Here is a 16,483-nt window from a genome sequence, read left to right as displayed (position 1 = left end):
GTTGGTGCATGCTCATAGTCTTGCTAGGGATTGATGTATTAATTTGAATAATGAAATAGGAGTCCATAAATTGAGAACCTTGTTACAATCTCATGATTATCAAGTAAGAACAACATGTCTTTTTGGCTTTTGTCTTAAGGGATGATTATAAAGAGTACCATCATATAATGGTCACATCAACATGAGTATGCTTCAAAGGGAATAGAATGCTTTATAGACTACTCATCCCACCCTTACATTGATTGGTAATTGAACTCTATCAAAGGGAATAGTGTCCTCCTACTTGTATTTGAATCTAAGACATTTGAACAACGATTAGATAAGATGATTCTCGGGAGTATAATAAAGTACTAAATTAGCTAGTTAAGCAAAGAACAAACATTCTATGAGTAATAACGTCTTTTGTGACGGCCCAAACCCACTGATTACAGATATTGTTCGTTTTGGCCCATTACGTATTGTCATCAACCTCATGGTCTTAAAACATGTCTACTCAGGAGAGATTTTCACACCCTTATAAGGAATGTTTAGTTCTTCTATCCAATTTATGTGAGATCTCACAATCCACCCCTCTTGGGGTCTAGAGTTTTCGCTAGCACACTGCTCAGTGTCTAGATCTAATACCATTTGTAATGGCCGAAGCCTACCACTAGTAGATATTGTCTATTTTGGCTCGTTACGTATCGTTGTTAGTCTCACGGTTTTAAAACGCGTCTACTAGGGAGAGGTTTCCACACCCTTATAAGGAACATGGGTGTTCCCATCTCCAACCAACGTGGGATCTCACAATCCAATATTTACCCCTGTACCCCACCCATTAAGTATTGTTGTCAGCCTCACGGTTTTAAAACGCGTCTACTAGGGAGAGGTTTCCACACCCTTATAAGGAACATGGGTGTTCCCATCTCCAACCAACGTGGGATCTCACAATCCAATATTTACCCCTGTACCCCACCCATTAAGTATTGTTGTCAGCCTCACGGTTTTAAAACGCGTCTACTAGGGAGAGGTTTCCACACCCTTATAAGGAACATGGGTGTTCCCATCTCCAACCAACGTGGGATCTCACAATCCAATATTTACCCCTGTACCCCACCCATTAAGTATTGTTGTCAGCCTCACGGTTTTAAAACGCGTCTACTAGGGAGAGGTTTCCACACCCTTATAAGGAACATAGGTGTTCCCATCCCCAACCAACATGGGATCTCACAATCCAATATCTACCCCTGGGCCCACCCATCATATTGTTGTCAGCCTCACGGTTTTAAAACCCATCTACTAGAGAGGGTTTCCACACCCTTACAAGGAATGTTTAATTCCCCTCTCTAATCGATGTGAGATCTCACAATCCACCCCCCTTGAGGGCCAGAGTTCTCGCTGGCACCGCTCGGTATCTAATTCTAATACCATTTGTACGACCCAAACTCACCACTAACACATATTGTCCGCTTTGGCCCATTACGTATCACCGTCAGCCTCACGATTTTAAAATGCATCTACTAGATAGAGATTTTCACACCCTTATAAAATGTATAGTTTCCCTCTCCAACTGATATTGAATCTCACATATTTATTAGTGTCACGAACAATTTATTTAAAATAAACAAAATCGTACAATAACAAAGACAAAGATTGTTCATTGTCGAGATTAATAATACAACCTAAACAAAAACCACGAACATAAAGAGAGAGATTATACGATATACATACGTAGTCTATATACGAGAAAGATCGAAGAGATCAAAACACGAAAACTAGCTCTATCCCTAACGCATGAACTACAAGAAAACAGGGTTTTGGAAGTTTAGGAAAGTGATTGAAAGGAGAAAATTTGAAGGTTGCCCACAAGACTCCATGTCATTCTCTCTTAAGATAATGAATTCTATGAATCCCTCTTAGTTTTGTAGCCGCCATATGATCTTCTTCTATGACTTTTCTACACACCAAACAGTAAACACATCAAAGGATGGGTATCAATGCGATGATGAAGAAAGGGCTCAATTATACATTATAATCACTGTTCACTAACCACGCTTTTGTAAGGTTGCAACAAAAAATTTTGGTTTAGAGATGACTTGAGACCATACCACCGTGTTTGAAGGAGGAAATTAGGGTTACAATCTTTCTTATCCTTCTTCATTATTGCTATCACCCAACTCGGATGCTTTGTTTGTCGCAATCGATTTATAGACCTTCACGCTTCACCAACTCGTTCTCTTATGTTGTTTTTCATTTTCAATATGTACGTTGTCGGGGGAGAGAATATAGCATGACATGACAAAGATTTTGGACGAGTTATTCATGTACGTTATAAAGATTATGAGGTCTCTTTATATTCGTGATGTAATTCGACAATATAGTGATGTAAATAAGATTTTTAGATCTAAATTATCCCAGACCTCCAAAAAATGATAAGGAATCAACTCAAGGAAAAGTTTTGGAACGGACTATCTTGATATCAAAACTAAAAGTAAAGAAAACTTATTTCTAAACTTGTGATTTGAATCACTGTACAAGATAGCTTGAAAGATTACTTTAATGACTCTAGCATGCAAGTCTAAACACAAGAAATGCAACGGAACAAGCTCATGGGTTAAGAAGCATATTATGCAAACTTCATTTTAATGTTTAATCTCGAAACCACATCTTCCTAGGAGAGGTACCCATTCTCATACCATTTGCTACAGTCCATACCCAGGATTCAGAATATGAATTTGGCACCTGATGGCCCTGACATTCCGCTGCATTCTCTGCAACATGGTCACATCCTCTACAAATGGTCACATTATCTACTTCTTACCTCTAAGAGTGAAGACTATCCCGCAGACCAACCTGAGCCCTTCCAGCAACCTTTGTTGTTACTCACTTGCATCCTAGAAAAATTTCTAGGAGATCACCAACTTAAAATAAGTCCAAGCAAAACACACTTAACTATGAAGTTCTTATTATTGAGCCACCGAAAAGAAAATTGCACCTTGTTGATATTAGATATAACTTTAAATTCTTTTAAGCTTTTTCTTAGTCATTTCCTCGGTAAAAAAGGTTTTTCAATTAAAAAGTATAAAAAGATTTACATTTTTCCCCATAATTGGAGGATACACAAAAAAAGTATGGGAAAAATATATAAATATAATGTAATAATCATTAAATTATGGGTATGGATATTTGAAGCCAAATTTTGTGAAAGGGAAGAGAACCTAAAGATTGGTGGGTTCATGTCACACATGTATGTGCTCCCACATGCATATGATTGATATGACTAAAAGTATATGTTAAAAATTCTCTACCATACTTTTATTTATTATTTTAGTGTCTAATGATATCATTATGTCACATTTTTATAATATATGTTGTCTAATGCATTGAATAAATGACATTGAGAACAAATATTCATCGACTTTAGACCCGACATATTTTGGACTATATTCTCTCTCTTTTTGTAATGTATTTGTATCTTTACTTTGGATCCATAATATTAAATTTTATTAATAGTTAAAAAATCTTCTAGAGATATCTATTTAATTCGTGGAACCCTACTTTGAATAAGGTGGCGGGATGCGGACGGGGAGCTTTCTCGGTCTCCACTCCTATATGCATTTCTAAAATATAGATCACATTGAATAGATATAATTAACGTTAAACTTGAGTTTAATATTTATTAAAATGTGGCAATTCTTAGGTTCAATTCTTTTAATAGGGAAAAATAAATTTAAAAAGAAATGAAAAAGTTAATTTGACATTAAATTGAAATTACAAATACAAAATGTAACAATGGACTTGTAAGCGAGCCCTCTCTCGTGAAGGGATAGGCTTGATTTTGGGCCTAAGCCCAATTAAGCTTATTTATTTATTTATTTATTTCTGTAATAATGTTTCGAAATTAAAGTATTTCAAAAAAAAAAAATTAACCTCAAGCTCGATTTCATCGCGTATATCAACGTACAACCTTGTAACGAAAAATGTGAAATTTGACTAATCTCTCGTAGGGTCCTTACTTCTATCTCTTATACTTGTTCAGTTTGCCTCTCTTTTATCGAGCACCCCATTCCATGTTTATCTGTGGGCACATGTCGGATGTCCTGATCATGCTTGGACGTATTGTCCATGACCGCATGCTTGGACTATTATTATTGTGTCAATACATGAAATATATAAACAGTTACCAAAGTCATGTCTATACTCGCTAGGGTTAAAATGCTCAAAAAAATGTACTACAAGAAATGTGACTAGTTGTCAATTCGTCTTACTCGAGTTATATGTTATCAAAGTTATTGTTGTCTACTCGCTTTTAGTTTATAACATTTTCAACGTATTTCCTTACTCACATTTTTCGAAGTATTTTTCTCAAATGTGACCCGAGGCTCGAGCAGACGCCGATATTGTTCTTGAAGTGCAAATTTCATACGACTGACTTGTTTACTATATTAGAATAAGTGACACAGAATCGTTATCTCGTGGTCTCAAGAGTGACTATCCCTCCCTAATGATAACGCTTTGATTTAATGGGTGACTAATTCCATTTGGATTCATTCATTTTGCAGCGATTTATTCGAAAGAGTCCGTACCAATGACGTTGATAACTGCCAAGACCGTTAACCATTTTCGCGTGCCAAGACGACGGCCCCTATAAATTCCATCTTCTGTTGTCTCAGGAGTCATCGCGCTTTCACGTTCTCAATTCTTCTGGCCCCCGTTTTTCTCCAACCAACGTCAACAACTCAGAATCACCGGGAAAAATGGCGGACCTCGATGTCTCTCAGAATGGAGCTTCTGTCACTGTTGCTCATAATCAATCGGCTCTGATCTTCTTAGGAACTGGTTGTTCCAGCGCCGTCCCCAATGCAATGTGTCTGATCCAGCCCTCTGATCCTCCTTGCCGCATCTGTTCCCAGGCCCTCTCCGTTCCACCTGAGAAAAACCCTAATTACAGGTGATCTGGCTGCGTTTTGCGATCTTTAGTGCAATTGAAGGCTTGTGTATGTCGTCTTAGTATAGGGATAGTTGACTATTCTAGATCGCGCGCGTTGCTCCTTTTCGTCTAGGACTTTGTCTGCCTTCTTTGTTTGGCTGCTCTTGAATATGGAATTCTAGGAATGGAGTTTGGTCATGGCATGTTATTCGTGGACTGGTTGATAATTGTCATGATTTTAGATCTGGAGCTAATATTTTCGGAGTTATGGAAAACCTAATGTACCATATGGAAAGCTTACTTGTATGTTCTTGAATCTGGAGCAGCGATTAAGTTAGGTTGAATTGATATTTTTGAATGTAATGATTTCCGAACTCGTTTTACTGCTTCCACTTTCCCTTTCTGTCTCTACTTATTTTCTTCCTAACATCAGTAAATGAACGGATCAGTGGTACCCCTTTACAATCCTACATTTGTACGTCAAATTTGCTCATATGCAGCACTTTTTGTTTCTCAATACATTGTCCTGGGAAGCATGTGGTCTTAATTCTTTGTTTAATTTATGATGTATTGATTTGCAGGTGCAATACGTCTCTTCTCATTGACTATTGCCAAGTGGATGGCAGCCACCATTATATTTTGATTGATGTAGGGAAAACATTTAGGGAGCAAGTACTACGATGGTTTACTCACCATAGGATTCCTAGAGTGGATTCAGTAAGTTGTCTTCGTGCACTTGTTCTTATATGTCTAAAATCTATTATGACAGAGTGGAATAGCTTTCCTCTGAGATTTGATATTGACAGCCGATAAAAATGTAGTCACTATAATGTATGTCTCATTTTAAGAAATCTCATGGCCGAACGCAAGTATAGAAACATTACTCTAGATGTCTTTAGAATCGTGGATTTATGCCACAGTGACTACCAACTGAGAATATGAGTGTCATATAAAGTTTTCAACATCAAATATTGATTAGGGGGTTATCTCATCAGATTAGTTTATATGTATAAACCGGTCTAGACACACATGGTTATAAGCTTCATTCCAAAAAGCTTCCACAATTATTATAAGCTTCAAGTATTTTTGTCCTCTGATGATTGTCTATAATTTTTTTTAATTATTATTACCATGAGTAATGTGAACACTTACTAGTTAGTTCTGATCCCGTTAACCCATTCTCTGACTTGGCACCATATGAATACAAGAAACCCTAAGGCTATTTGTGGCTGTCTAATGCCTATGGGCATTCCTCTCAAGAGAGCATCTCTGCATATGTCAGAAGGCGCTTGATTTCTTTGTCTTGGAAACTTGGGGCTTCCATACTCTACGAGACAAACAACTTTACATTAAACACTCTATACCATAATGTCCCCATTTTAATTTAATATTATAGAATTTTCCAAAGCCATGTCTGAAATTAGTTTAACAGCAACTTAGTTAGATGTACAGTGTGCTTGCATCTCTTTATGTCCTACAGGAAGGGATTCGGCAGTGACAATCTACCCTCTCAGTTGCGTTTTTTCTTTATAGGTGATTAGTCTTAAGCTGCAAACTTCTTCCATCATTGCCTATAACTTGTCTTGTATGGTTATCCATTATACGTATATGAGTGGCTACTCGCTGAAAAAGGCAGTCAATTTATCTTGGTGCCCTTTTTATCTGTATTTACTTGATTGTATGCTATGAAACAAAATTTGTTCTTGTTAAAATTCAAAATGACCATTTTAGTTGGAGATGGAGTACTTGGAATAAGATTGTATTTCTGCAGATTATTTTGACTCATGAACATGCTGATGCGATTCTTGGCCTGGATGATGTACGTGCAGTACAACCTTTTAGCCCTATAAATGATATTGATCCCACACCAATTTACCTCAGTCAGCATTCAATGGAAAGGTTGTTCTAACTGTCCTTGCATTGTTCTAATTTTGTCTCACAAGATATACCCTGATTGCTACACCCAGGGATGTTTCTGTTCTTGGAGCATAAACATGTGTGTTACCCTCCGGTGCCTTGATTTAGTCTTGCTTGATGTTCCATGGCTTTGAGATTCTCTGTAATCACTGTTCCATGTAATTATATTGCTCAATTAGTCAGTACAACCTCTCTCTTCCTTCTATCTATCTATATACCTTTATTTTTAGAAGATAAACACATGTTGCCCTCTGAGACTTGAGTATAGTCTACTTGATGCTTCTTCTCTTCGATATTTTTTGGTGCTCCATGTGATTTATTAAACTCTTTTAGGCAGTATGAACATGATTTGGTTCCAATGTCATGCTTTGTATTTTAACTTTTTCAGAAAAACTGCACCACATTGCTCTGTGTGAATGATGAAGGTTTATTTATATTATTAAGACGTCTGAAATGTAAAAGGAAGTTGAATATTGTTGTTCTTCTTGATTTAACATCTTAGTTATATGTGAGAAGTGAACAACTGCAAGTGCTCGTTTTTTCAATACATGATTAAGGGATTAGTTAGTGAGAATATACTGGACTTGAACAGCTATGCCAAAACTTTTTTCAATTTGAATTATTACGTGTACCTGAGTTTCTATCTAATTTGTAATTTAAAAAAAAAAATGGTTTTGTGAATCAGCATTTCAGTGAAGTTTCCTTACCTAGTCCAGAAGAAACTTAAAGAAGGCCAAGAAGTGAGACGAGTGGCACAGCTTGACTGGAAGATAATCGAGGATCACATTGAGAAGCCCTTTGTTGCATCAGGCTTACAATTTACTCCTTTGCCTGTCAGTTTTACATACTTAATTGATACAAGTCTCTTGTTCATTCTTTTTTTTTTCCCCCTCTTATATTTAACTTGTAATTTTCTATTTGTAGGTTATGCATGGTGAAGATTATATATGTCTGGGGTTTCTTTTTGGTGAAAAATATAGAGTAGCTTATATTTCTGACGTTTCACGAATTCCTGCAAGTACAGAACATGGTGAGTATAATCCTGTCAACTTTATTGTATATACACATTCATACTAATCAAAAGATCCCAGAAGAGTTTTTAATCTGAGGCATCTAATCTTGACGAACCCTAAGAGTTGGTTATTTAGATATAATGGTTCTTGGATTTAACCTAGAGGCTGTGTGTTCAAAATTTTATTTCTCGAGCTTGTTGTTATTGAAGTACTGAATGGTTGTATTTTGTGACACAAGAATGATATTGGTAATTAGGTAGTTAAGATTTTAAGAACATTTAATATGAGAATATTTCCTATTATGTTAGAGATTTCAAGATAAAATACGCAAGTTACTCTAAAGCTTTATCAGTTTTTCAATCATTTTCATGATTTCAGTTCATGGATTAGCATTTCGATGCTTGGACAAAATTTTTCAGAAATGTTTTCAATGTTTAGCTCTATGTTGCACCTCTATGGATGCTTTATCATTCTACTCTAGTTCAGAGTCGGTTTATTTGCTCATGCTTCCTCCAATTTTTCGTAAAACTAGTTATGACCAAAAGTAAATTTGATGATTTCTTTTTTGGAGTTTATACATGTATAAATAATGAAGTAGAGACTACGTGTTACTTGCATGGACAAGGATAATACACGACGTAATATGTGTTAAAATTCTATTAAACATGACTCAATGACTACAATATTCAAAACATTGGCACAAGACTTGAAAGTTTCAAAAGGTTTGTATTGGGGGCCTAATACATGACTACTGAGAATCGAGGATCTCATTGTTCTCAAAGGGAAGTGTAGAAATTGTTCTCGTATATTAATTGTCTGAGAAGAAAGTCTGTAACTTCTAAGGATAAAAGAAAGTTCTTTTGAATTGTGGGGAAGTTTGGATTGCAAGAAATGGGAGGTTGTTCTAACGTATTGAGTGGTTTCTTTTCTCTTTTTATAATTATTATTTCAATTTTAAAGAGCCTTTTTGAACTCCTCGAGCCTCTGTTTATGAAATTCCTGTTATTCATGACATTATGTTTTCACTTTAAAGAAGGTCAAAACTTGTATGGCTGCTATCGTTAAACTTCTAGGCTTTTATTTGATTTTTTATATTGGGTTCCTAGTTATTTCAATAAATGGAGCTGGACAGTTGGATCTTCTTATCTTGGACACGTTGTATAAGGTCAGTAAACATTTAAATAGACTCCTTGCTTTTGATTTCGATCATGTATATGTGAAGTGGTCTATCCTAAGTTTAAGATTTAGAATCTTATTTGACATTTTATAGTCTCGTCATTCCCTAGTATCTATGATTTAGTTGCCCACCTACTCGACTTAAGACAGGAATTGATGAAATGTCAAGGCTAGAGCTACCATGTGTAACATCTAGGTCTCAAGAGATACAAAGAAATGTCGAGGTTATTATGTACCATATTCATATTTCTAATCCTAGGACTACAGCAGTTTCATGGAGTGTCTAGAATTCAGATAACGTAATATTTATGCAGTAATAACAAGGAATTCTGAAAATGAACTAGCAAGCAGGAGGTTGGGGTTCTCTTAGCAAGTGTATATATTTAAACAAGATGATAGTTAAACTCCATTTGAAGATTTAATATATTGGGTTATTATTTTTTAACAATCTTTGCTCATCCAAAAATACGATTGCTTCTGCAACTAGATTTATTATTATTATTATTTTTTTTTTTTTTTGCAGACACTTATAATGATTTTTTTTTATGACTCAATATTTTTCATTTAAAAATATTTAAGAGATTATGTATTTTGGCAAAGAAATGTTATGCCTTATATTGTGGATTTTTGTTGACTGCAGACTGGATCCCATAACACTCACTTTTGCTTCCCACAGGTTTGTTGCTAGTTATTGTGCATTTAAATTTCTTTGTATTCCTTGCTGCACGCTTGATCTACTGACGTGAGCTTTTGCAGACCCTGGATGCTGTGAAGAGGCTAAACCCGAAACAAGCCATGTTAATTGGAATGACGCATGAATTTGATCACCATAAGGACAACGACTTCCTGCTTGACTGGTCCAAAAGGTGACAGAACTAACTCTTGATCTTTGTCATAGTTGATTGCAATTCACGAACGTCTAGGTATTTGTGAGAACGTGAGATACAAATTTTGTCTGGGGAAGTTAAAACAGAAAAAATAGTTGGGGATTTACTATCATGGCCTAGTAGTCGAATGTATTTGAAGATATATATCCAAATCATAGAGGTATGCTTTAACATCATTTAGCCAAGTATATTCTAATTCAAGATGCCAATTTTTTCATTTTTATTTTATCCAGGGAAGGAATTCCAGTGCAGCTTGCTCACGACGGGTTAAGAATTCCTGTAGGCCTTTAAACAGGTAATTTATTCCCTTTGAAACTTCCGAGTCTCGTTACAAATCCTTCTTACATTCTCTTAACCTCCCCACCCCCCACCAAAGAAAGAAAAAAAAAATAAGAAGAGAAGAAGAACAACAAGAAGAAGATAACAAATAAACTTTGTATTAAACACGCAAAAGCACAAGAAGTTACAGATATTTTCATTTACGCTTGATAAAGAAAGGGGGAGAATAAACACTGAAGTTTTAAACCAGAGAAGAGAGAACTCTGTCTAGGAGTATGGAAGAAAAAAACATTCTCTACAAGATTTTCATTTTCGTCGTCATTCTTTCTTGAAGAAAACACTGTAATCCCTCCATGACACAACTCTTAAACTAGTCGCATTCACACCATTAAACTGAACTATTTATATATTTACAAACATAAAATGCCCTCTAAGAATTTGAATGATATTCTCAAGAAGGTTATTCAAGGTTATTCAGGACATCCCCTATGAAACAAAACATCCACCAGAAATGGTGCAAGACGGTCCTACTGCTAGGAATCTGAAAAGTAATGAAGGAGGTGCTAGAAAATTGACTTGTTATTTATTTGGGTGAAATACATCTTTTTGTCCATGAGTTCGAGGATAGGTTCCTATTTGGTCCTAAGTTTCAAAAACTGATAGTCCTTGGACCATTAGTTGACTAACAACAGAAAGATTATTTAGCCCATGTGAACTTGCTGGCTAGGTTTTTATTTTAGCTTATGTGGCTTTTCTCTCTTTCCCTCTCTCTCTTTTTCACTGACCTTCTTCCACGACCATTCTGCCAAGTTCATGAAGAAGACCCATGAAGACATTCATCTTCTCTCTTATTTCGCCCACTGGAATCAGAACTCATTACAAGCATTGCAATGGCTAAAATCTTCAAAAAGTTCAAATCCAAATACCTTTGAACTCCGAAGGAAAATCTGTACCCAACCCCACCCCCTATTATAATATTATTCAAATCTAGATCTTAGAAAACTCTAAAAAAACCAACCAAATCCAAGTTCATCTTCTTCCTTTTCTTCTTCTTCATGCACTCGGCAAAATGGTGGGCTCACCAAGGAAAAAGTAGAAAAGAGGAAGAAGGGAAGTGGAAAAAATAGAGAGGTTTTTTTAAAAAAAAGAATCTAATCAGTGCCAAATCATTTTTCTGTTCTTCAACTAAAGAACCATTTTTTAAATGTTAGGGACTAAATTGTCGGGTTTAGAAACTTAGAGACCAAATAGAAGTCTATTTTATCCTACTTATTTTTTTAATACAATATTCTAACATCACAGTTTGAAACATAAATCATGTTGTGTTGCATGTCAATTGATAAGATGAGTATTTATACACAATTAACACTCCATTATTGTTCTAAATTGGTGCTCGTGCACTCGAAAGCATCTTTCTGTCTTCAATGAAAGTTGAATTTCTAATTCCAAAATAAATTTTCTTAAAAAAATAGTTCTGACTTGCATGTACGGTTTAAAGCTTACCATAGTTGAAGCATTGGTTTCCAATGTTACAAATACTTAAATACTTATATGCAGGCTATACGGACCACGAGTCAGTACCTGATTGATATACATCTCATGTGTTTTGGGAGGATACAATTCATTCTTTTTGAAACTATACTGGAAACGTTTGACAGCCATAGCTGTGTCTTAAGTAAAGCAAATTTTACAGTTTGGTATTGAGAGTGATGGAATTAGAATGGCAAGGCGATTAAGAAGGTTATTATTTTTCATTACTTCAATGATCATACTATTTTGGGCGTTATCAGCTAGCCAGCATCAGGTGATCTATATGCTTCTTTTTGTTCTCTTTTTGTTGAAGTTCGTTGAAGTGGGAATCCAGCAGCTCGTTGTGGATTTAGAATTGTAAACTTTCAATAAATTGAAAAGCTGTACAAGTTTTAGAGGCAACGTATCTAGCTTTAAAGGCAGTTTCTTCCATGCCTTGATTGTTCTTTGTGTTAAGAAATTGACTTCCTTTGATCTTGTGAAAAGATACTGAGTTTTGTACGCAAGAGACAGGAAACACGATCCGTATTACTCAATCTACTTAGCTGTGAGAAATTCAAAACTTTTTCTGAAATCCCTTTAATTTTCCTTGGCAGTAAAGGAAATTTGAAAAAATGATTGAATGAGGCCCTTATATTTGCAAAATCATAGTCGCTCGATATAAAATCTCACATCGGTTGGAGAGGAGAACAAAACATATGATTATAAGGGTGTGGAAACCTCTCTCTGCCATACGCGTTTTAAAATTGTGAGGCTGACGATGATACGTAATGGGCTAAAGTGGACAATACCTACTAGAAGTAGGTTTGACATGTTACAAATGGTATCAGAGCCAAAAATTACATAGTGTGCCAGAGAGGACGTTAGCCCCAAAGGGGGTGAATTATGAGACCCCACATCGATTGGAGAGGGGAACAAAACATTCCTTAGAATGGTGTGGAAACTTTTTCCCTAGTAAACACATTTTAAAAACTGTGAGGTTGACGGTGATATGTAACGGGTCAATCTGTTACAAATGGTTTCATAGCCAAACACTAGACGATGTACGACACTGGCCCCCAAGAGAGTGGATTGTGAGATACTACATCGGTTAGAGGGGAGAATGAAACATTGCATATAAGGATGTGGAAATCTCTCTCGTAAACACAAGAAAGTGGATTGTGAGATACTACATCGCTTAGAGGGGAGAACGAAACATTGCATATAAGGATACACAAGAGAGTGGATTGTGAGATACTACATCGCTTAGAGGGGAGAACGAAACATTACATATAAGGATGTGGAAATCTCTCTCGTTTTCATATATACAACTGCACAACACTGTCAACCATATTCTAGCAGACTCATACGATAATTTCTGGTACACCTCTCATTTAAAAATTTGTAATTTAATTGAAATATTTTGATTCTTAAAATAGTGGTAACTGAAGGAAGCAAAACTACATTTTTCTAATTGTAATGAATGTGTTCTCAGTTTGAAAACGTTGAAACTTGATTTTAAAAACAAACAACCGGACCAATACGTGCACGTCGAAGTTGAATTAAAATAAAGAGTGGATCATAATTGAAGGCAATGTGAAAGGAACAACCAACCCATTTGACTGGAATTTGAAGGCGTTGAATAACGCAATTTCCACCACCATTTCAAGCCCAAATGTTGAACTTCCAACACCCATTTCCAGAACATAGGTAAAAAGTCTTCATTGACCTGAAAGCTAAGCTTTGTTTAAACCCATTCTGTAAGTGGCTTTGGTTCCACCATTGAATTCTCTTAAAAAAGGTGTAACTTGGAAGCTCAGAAAGCAGCAAGGGAACAGCAGAGAGAGAGGAGAAGAGAGATGGAGGAGTGGTGTGTGGGTTTTAATGACAGAGAAGTGAGTATATGCTTCGTTGTATTCAAGCCATTGGTATTTGTTGTGGATCATTTCGTTGAAGCTCTCAAACAATTCTCCTTCTCCACCACAAATCTTGGTTGCATTCAGAGTTCTGTCCTCAAGAGCATCCATGGAAACATGGTCTTTTACTTTCCCTTTCTTTTATTGTTTTCGTTTTCCTCCTTACACTTTGAATCGGATATTGTTCTTTTTGGATTTTACCTTTCGACCTTTCCTTTCCGGTTTTAAAACACATCCGCTAGAAAGAAGTCTCCACTCCTAAAAAGAAAGTTTTATTCCTCTTTCTGGTCGATGGGAGATTACACAATCCACTCCCTTCATGGCCAACGTGGTGCTAGCTCCCCTCTCCAATTGATGTGGGTGTGTCACTAGAAAGGGGAACGAAACATTCTTTTTAAGTGCGTAAAAACCATTTTCTAACTAACTAGTTTTAAAACCTTTCGGGAAAAAAAATCTAAAAAAGACAATATCTACTATCAGTGGACTTGTCCTGCTCCATTATTATTGATTTTCTTTTAGATTTAGATCAGTTTTTGCTTTCTATTTCTCGTTGAGCATGAGAAATTTGAACTTCTAATCTCTCACTGGATAAATATATATATAAAAGCTAGCAAACGAGATCAATTGAGATGAATAATCAAAGATCTTGCTACGTGTACATATAAAAATATCAATCCAATTTAGCTCGAAACTAGTTGTCTAAATTTATATCTTTAAAAAATAACAGTTGATTGTACATATTTCAGATCATATGGTGTGGAATTTGGGCAAAAAGATCAATTGAAAACACAGAATTATTATCAGAAGCAATCGTAAGTTGCAATACACATGTTTTCATTCATGGGTTTGTTCTTATTTCAGCTATTAATCAGTATTCATGTTCTTCAGCTCAAGAACTTGACAAAAGTATCAGACATGGCAACCATAATTGATATCAGCTTCTTCGAAGCCTATGGGGGAGACTCCATGGATGGGTCCTGCGTTGCAAAGTTCTCAAGAAACAGAGTAATATCAATGATTTCAGTGGCTGCAAAGTCCGGCGGCGACATGAACGATCTGTCCTACGCTTGCTTGGCGATATTCAAGTCCAGATTTCAGAAGATTGAAGGAGTGATATCTGGGGTTTGCTTGAAATCACAGAATAGGTCCACTGTTATGTCACTTTATGTCTGGAATTCGCCCTTTTATTGTTACTCATGGATCTTGAACTCCGATCATTTGAACTCCATGATGCCTTATCTCGATCGTTTTTCTCTTTGTATTAAATATGATGTGTTTCAAGTGGTGAATGTAATGGATGCAAATGTGGCTGATTTTCTTGATTTGGGTCATCATGAAGAGGGGAAAAGAGCAAACGTTGCGGTGCAATAGTAGGTTTTTTTGTGGTCGGTGTTCGTTGTACATAGGTTAATGGTACGATATTGTCCAATTTGAGTATAAACTCTCATGGTTTTGCTTTTGGTTTGGGGTTGTTAGAAACCACGACCTGCAGAATGGTATGATATTGTCCACTTTTGATTCTAAGTTATTGTGGTTTATTCAAAAGATCTCTTATTAGTGGAGATAGTGTTCCTTACTTGTAAACTCGTGATTTTCATCGTAATTTGTCAATGTAGGACTACTCTTTTCAATAATTCTCGACGTGGGTAGCTTGGATTCATGGTTGAATGGCATTTGAGAGTGTGAAAAGGGTGTGGTAGGTTAGGAGAGAACAATTATGAAGCAAACCCCACAAGCCTTTTCTTTTTGGAGATGGTGCCCTACATTGTCACCATTCCATTCATGTTTTTTTCCTTTTAATGGGGAAAAAAGCGTCACTTTTGCTCAGCATGCATCCAAATTACACAACCTTTTATACACAATTTGGCCATCCCAAGTCCCACCATGTGCCTCTCTTTTGCTTCACTCACACTCGTTTCTCTCTCCAATCGATGTGGGATGTCATAATCCACCCCCCTTTAAGGACCCAACATTCTCGCTTGCACACCGCCTGATGTCCGGCTCTGATACCATTTGTAAGAGTTCAAGCTCACCACAAGTAGATATTGTTCTCTATGGTCTTTCCCTTAAGGTTTTTAACACGCATGCTAGAAAGAGTGTTTTGTTCTCCTCTCGAACCGATGAGGGATCTCATGCTTTTTACTTTAAAGAAAGAATTTCTAACATTAAAGTAAGATGAAACATAACTAGAAAGTTCTCAATATGGATGCTATCTCTTTCAACCAACATGTTTATGAACTGCAGTAGTAGCTTTCAACTTAAAACCACTGCTGAGACAAAGTGCAGAGGCTGTCTGGGAATCAGGAATTTACAAAAGCATCAGACCAAGAGATTAAGAAACAGTGTGGGCCTGGGACCTATCTTTAAGCTTATCAACAAAACTGCATTTAAAACAATGCTCGCTCTCAGGGAAAGGGACCATGGTGATGGAATCTAAGAGGTAAATTTTATTTGGATTTCAACCTTCACTTTCATTTTGATGCAGACATCTCCTTTCAATGCCCTTTTACCACTATGCATAAAGTACCGTTACTTTTGTTTGATTCCTCTCCTCCTCGTTGCCTCGTTTCCTCATTGTCCTTTTGAGTTTTCCGTTTCGAGCTTCTCCTCAAAGTTTTAAAACGTGTTTACTAGGAAGAGGTCTCCACACCCTTGTAAAGAATACTTTGTTCCCCTCTCCAACCAATGTAAGATCTCATAGGGGAGCCCAGTGTCACGGTCATGCTCGTTCAAGGCGTGTTGCCCATGGCCGCATGCCCATGACAAGCCCAACCCTTTATGTCTTTTCATATTCTAGTGTTTTACTTTTGTATTTCTAAGAAGTATGACGTTTCAGAAATATCATGTCTAGGCCTGTCAGACATAAAATGTCTCAAA

General features: G+C 36.4%; 2 protein-coding genes across 5 annotated transcripts; both read left to right on the top strand.

Annotated features, from left to right (window-relative positions):
• The first annotated feature begins 4,572 nt into the window (after positions 1-4,572).
• LOC111434116 (putative hydrolase C777.06c) lies at positions 4,573-12,280 on the top strand. Of its 3 annotated transcripts, none has more exons than XR_002708900.1 (11): positions 4,573-4,930; positions 5,491-5,626; positions 6,681-6,808; positions 7,512-7,659; positions 7,751-7,856; positions 8,946-9,004; positions 9,656-9,691; positions 9,772-9,881; positions 10,136-10,197; positions 11,739-11,856; positions 12,025-12,280. XR_002708900.1 is itself a non-coding variant. In XM_023071428.1 (10 exons), exons 1-9 carry the CDS (start codon positions 4,737-4,739, stop codon positions 10,191-10,193), a joined length of 975 nt encoding a protein of 324 aa, XP_022927196.1. In that variant the 5' UTR covers positions 4,573-4,736; the 3' UTR covers positions 10,194-10,197; positions 11,739-12,280. The 3 variants fall into 3 exon arrangements, 1 of the variants encoding a protein (XP_022927196.1); XR_002708899.1 differs by having other exon boundaries at positions 11,739-11,921; XM_023071428.1 differs by having other exon boundaries at positions 11,739-12,280.
• Positions 12,281-13,188: 908 nt separating this feature from the next.
• LOC111434118 lies at positions 13,189-15,235 on the top strand. 2 transcript variants are annotated; one of them, XM_023071430.1, is made up of 3 exons: positions 13,189-13,585; positions 14,353-14,418; positions 14,495-15,235. In XM_023071430.1, the coding sequence occupies exons 1-3, from the start codon at positions 13,550-13,552 to the stop codon at positions 14,975-14,977; spliced, it is 585 nt and encodes a 194-aa protein (XP_022927198.1). In that variant the 5' UTR covers positions 13,189-13,549; the 3' UTR covers positions 14,978-15,235. The 2 variants fall into 2 exon arrangements, with proteins under 2 accessions (XP_022927198.1, XP_022927197.1); XM_023071429.1 differs by having other exon boundaries at positions 13,190-13,726.
• The last annotated feature ends 1,248 nt before the right edge of the window (positions 15,236-16,483 follow it).

This window comes from Cucurbita moschata, unplaced genomic scaffold, assembly GCF_002738365.1.
Source record: "Cucurbita moschata cultivar Rifu unplaced genomic scaffold, Cmos_1.0 Cmo_Scf00044, whole genome shotgun sequence".
NCBI lineage: Eukaryota > Viridiplantae > Streptophyta > Magnoliopsida > Cucurbitales > Cucurbitaceae > Cucurbita > Cucurbita moschata.
Note: the sequence above shows the minus strand (reverse complement) of the source record. Positions and strands in the feature narration are given on the sequence as shown.

Excerpts from the sequence above, each read along its gene's own strand:
- LOC111434116 (XM_023071428.1), top strand. The coding sequence starts at position 4,737 with ATGGCGGACCTCGATGTCTCTCAGAATGGAGCTTCTGTCACTGTTGCT. Across the intron at positions 5,627-6,680 it reads GGATTCCTAGAGTGGATTCA|ATTATTTTGACTCATGAACA; the intron begins GTAAGTTGTCTT and ends GTATTTCTGCAG. Across the intron at positions 6,809-7,511 it reads AGTCAGCATTCAATGGAAAG|CATTTCAGTGAAGTTTCCTT; the intron begins GTTGTTCTAACT and ends TTTGTGAATCAG.
- LOC111434118 (XM_023071429.1), top strand. The coding sequence starts at position 13,550 with ATGGAGGAGTGGTGTGTGGGTTTTAATGACAGAGAAGTGAGTATATGC. Across the intron at positions 13,727-14,352 it reads AGAGCATCCATGGAAACATG|ATCATATGGTGTGGAATTTG; the intron begins GTCTTTTACTTT and ends TACATATTTCAG. Across the intron at positions 14,419-14,494 it reads AATTATTATCAGAAGCAATC|CTCAAGAACTTGACAAAAGT; the intron begins GTAAGTTGCAAT and ends CATGTTCTTCAG.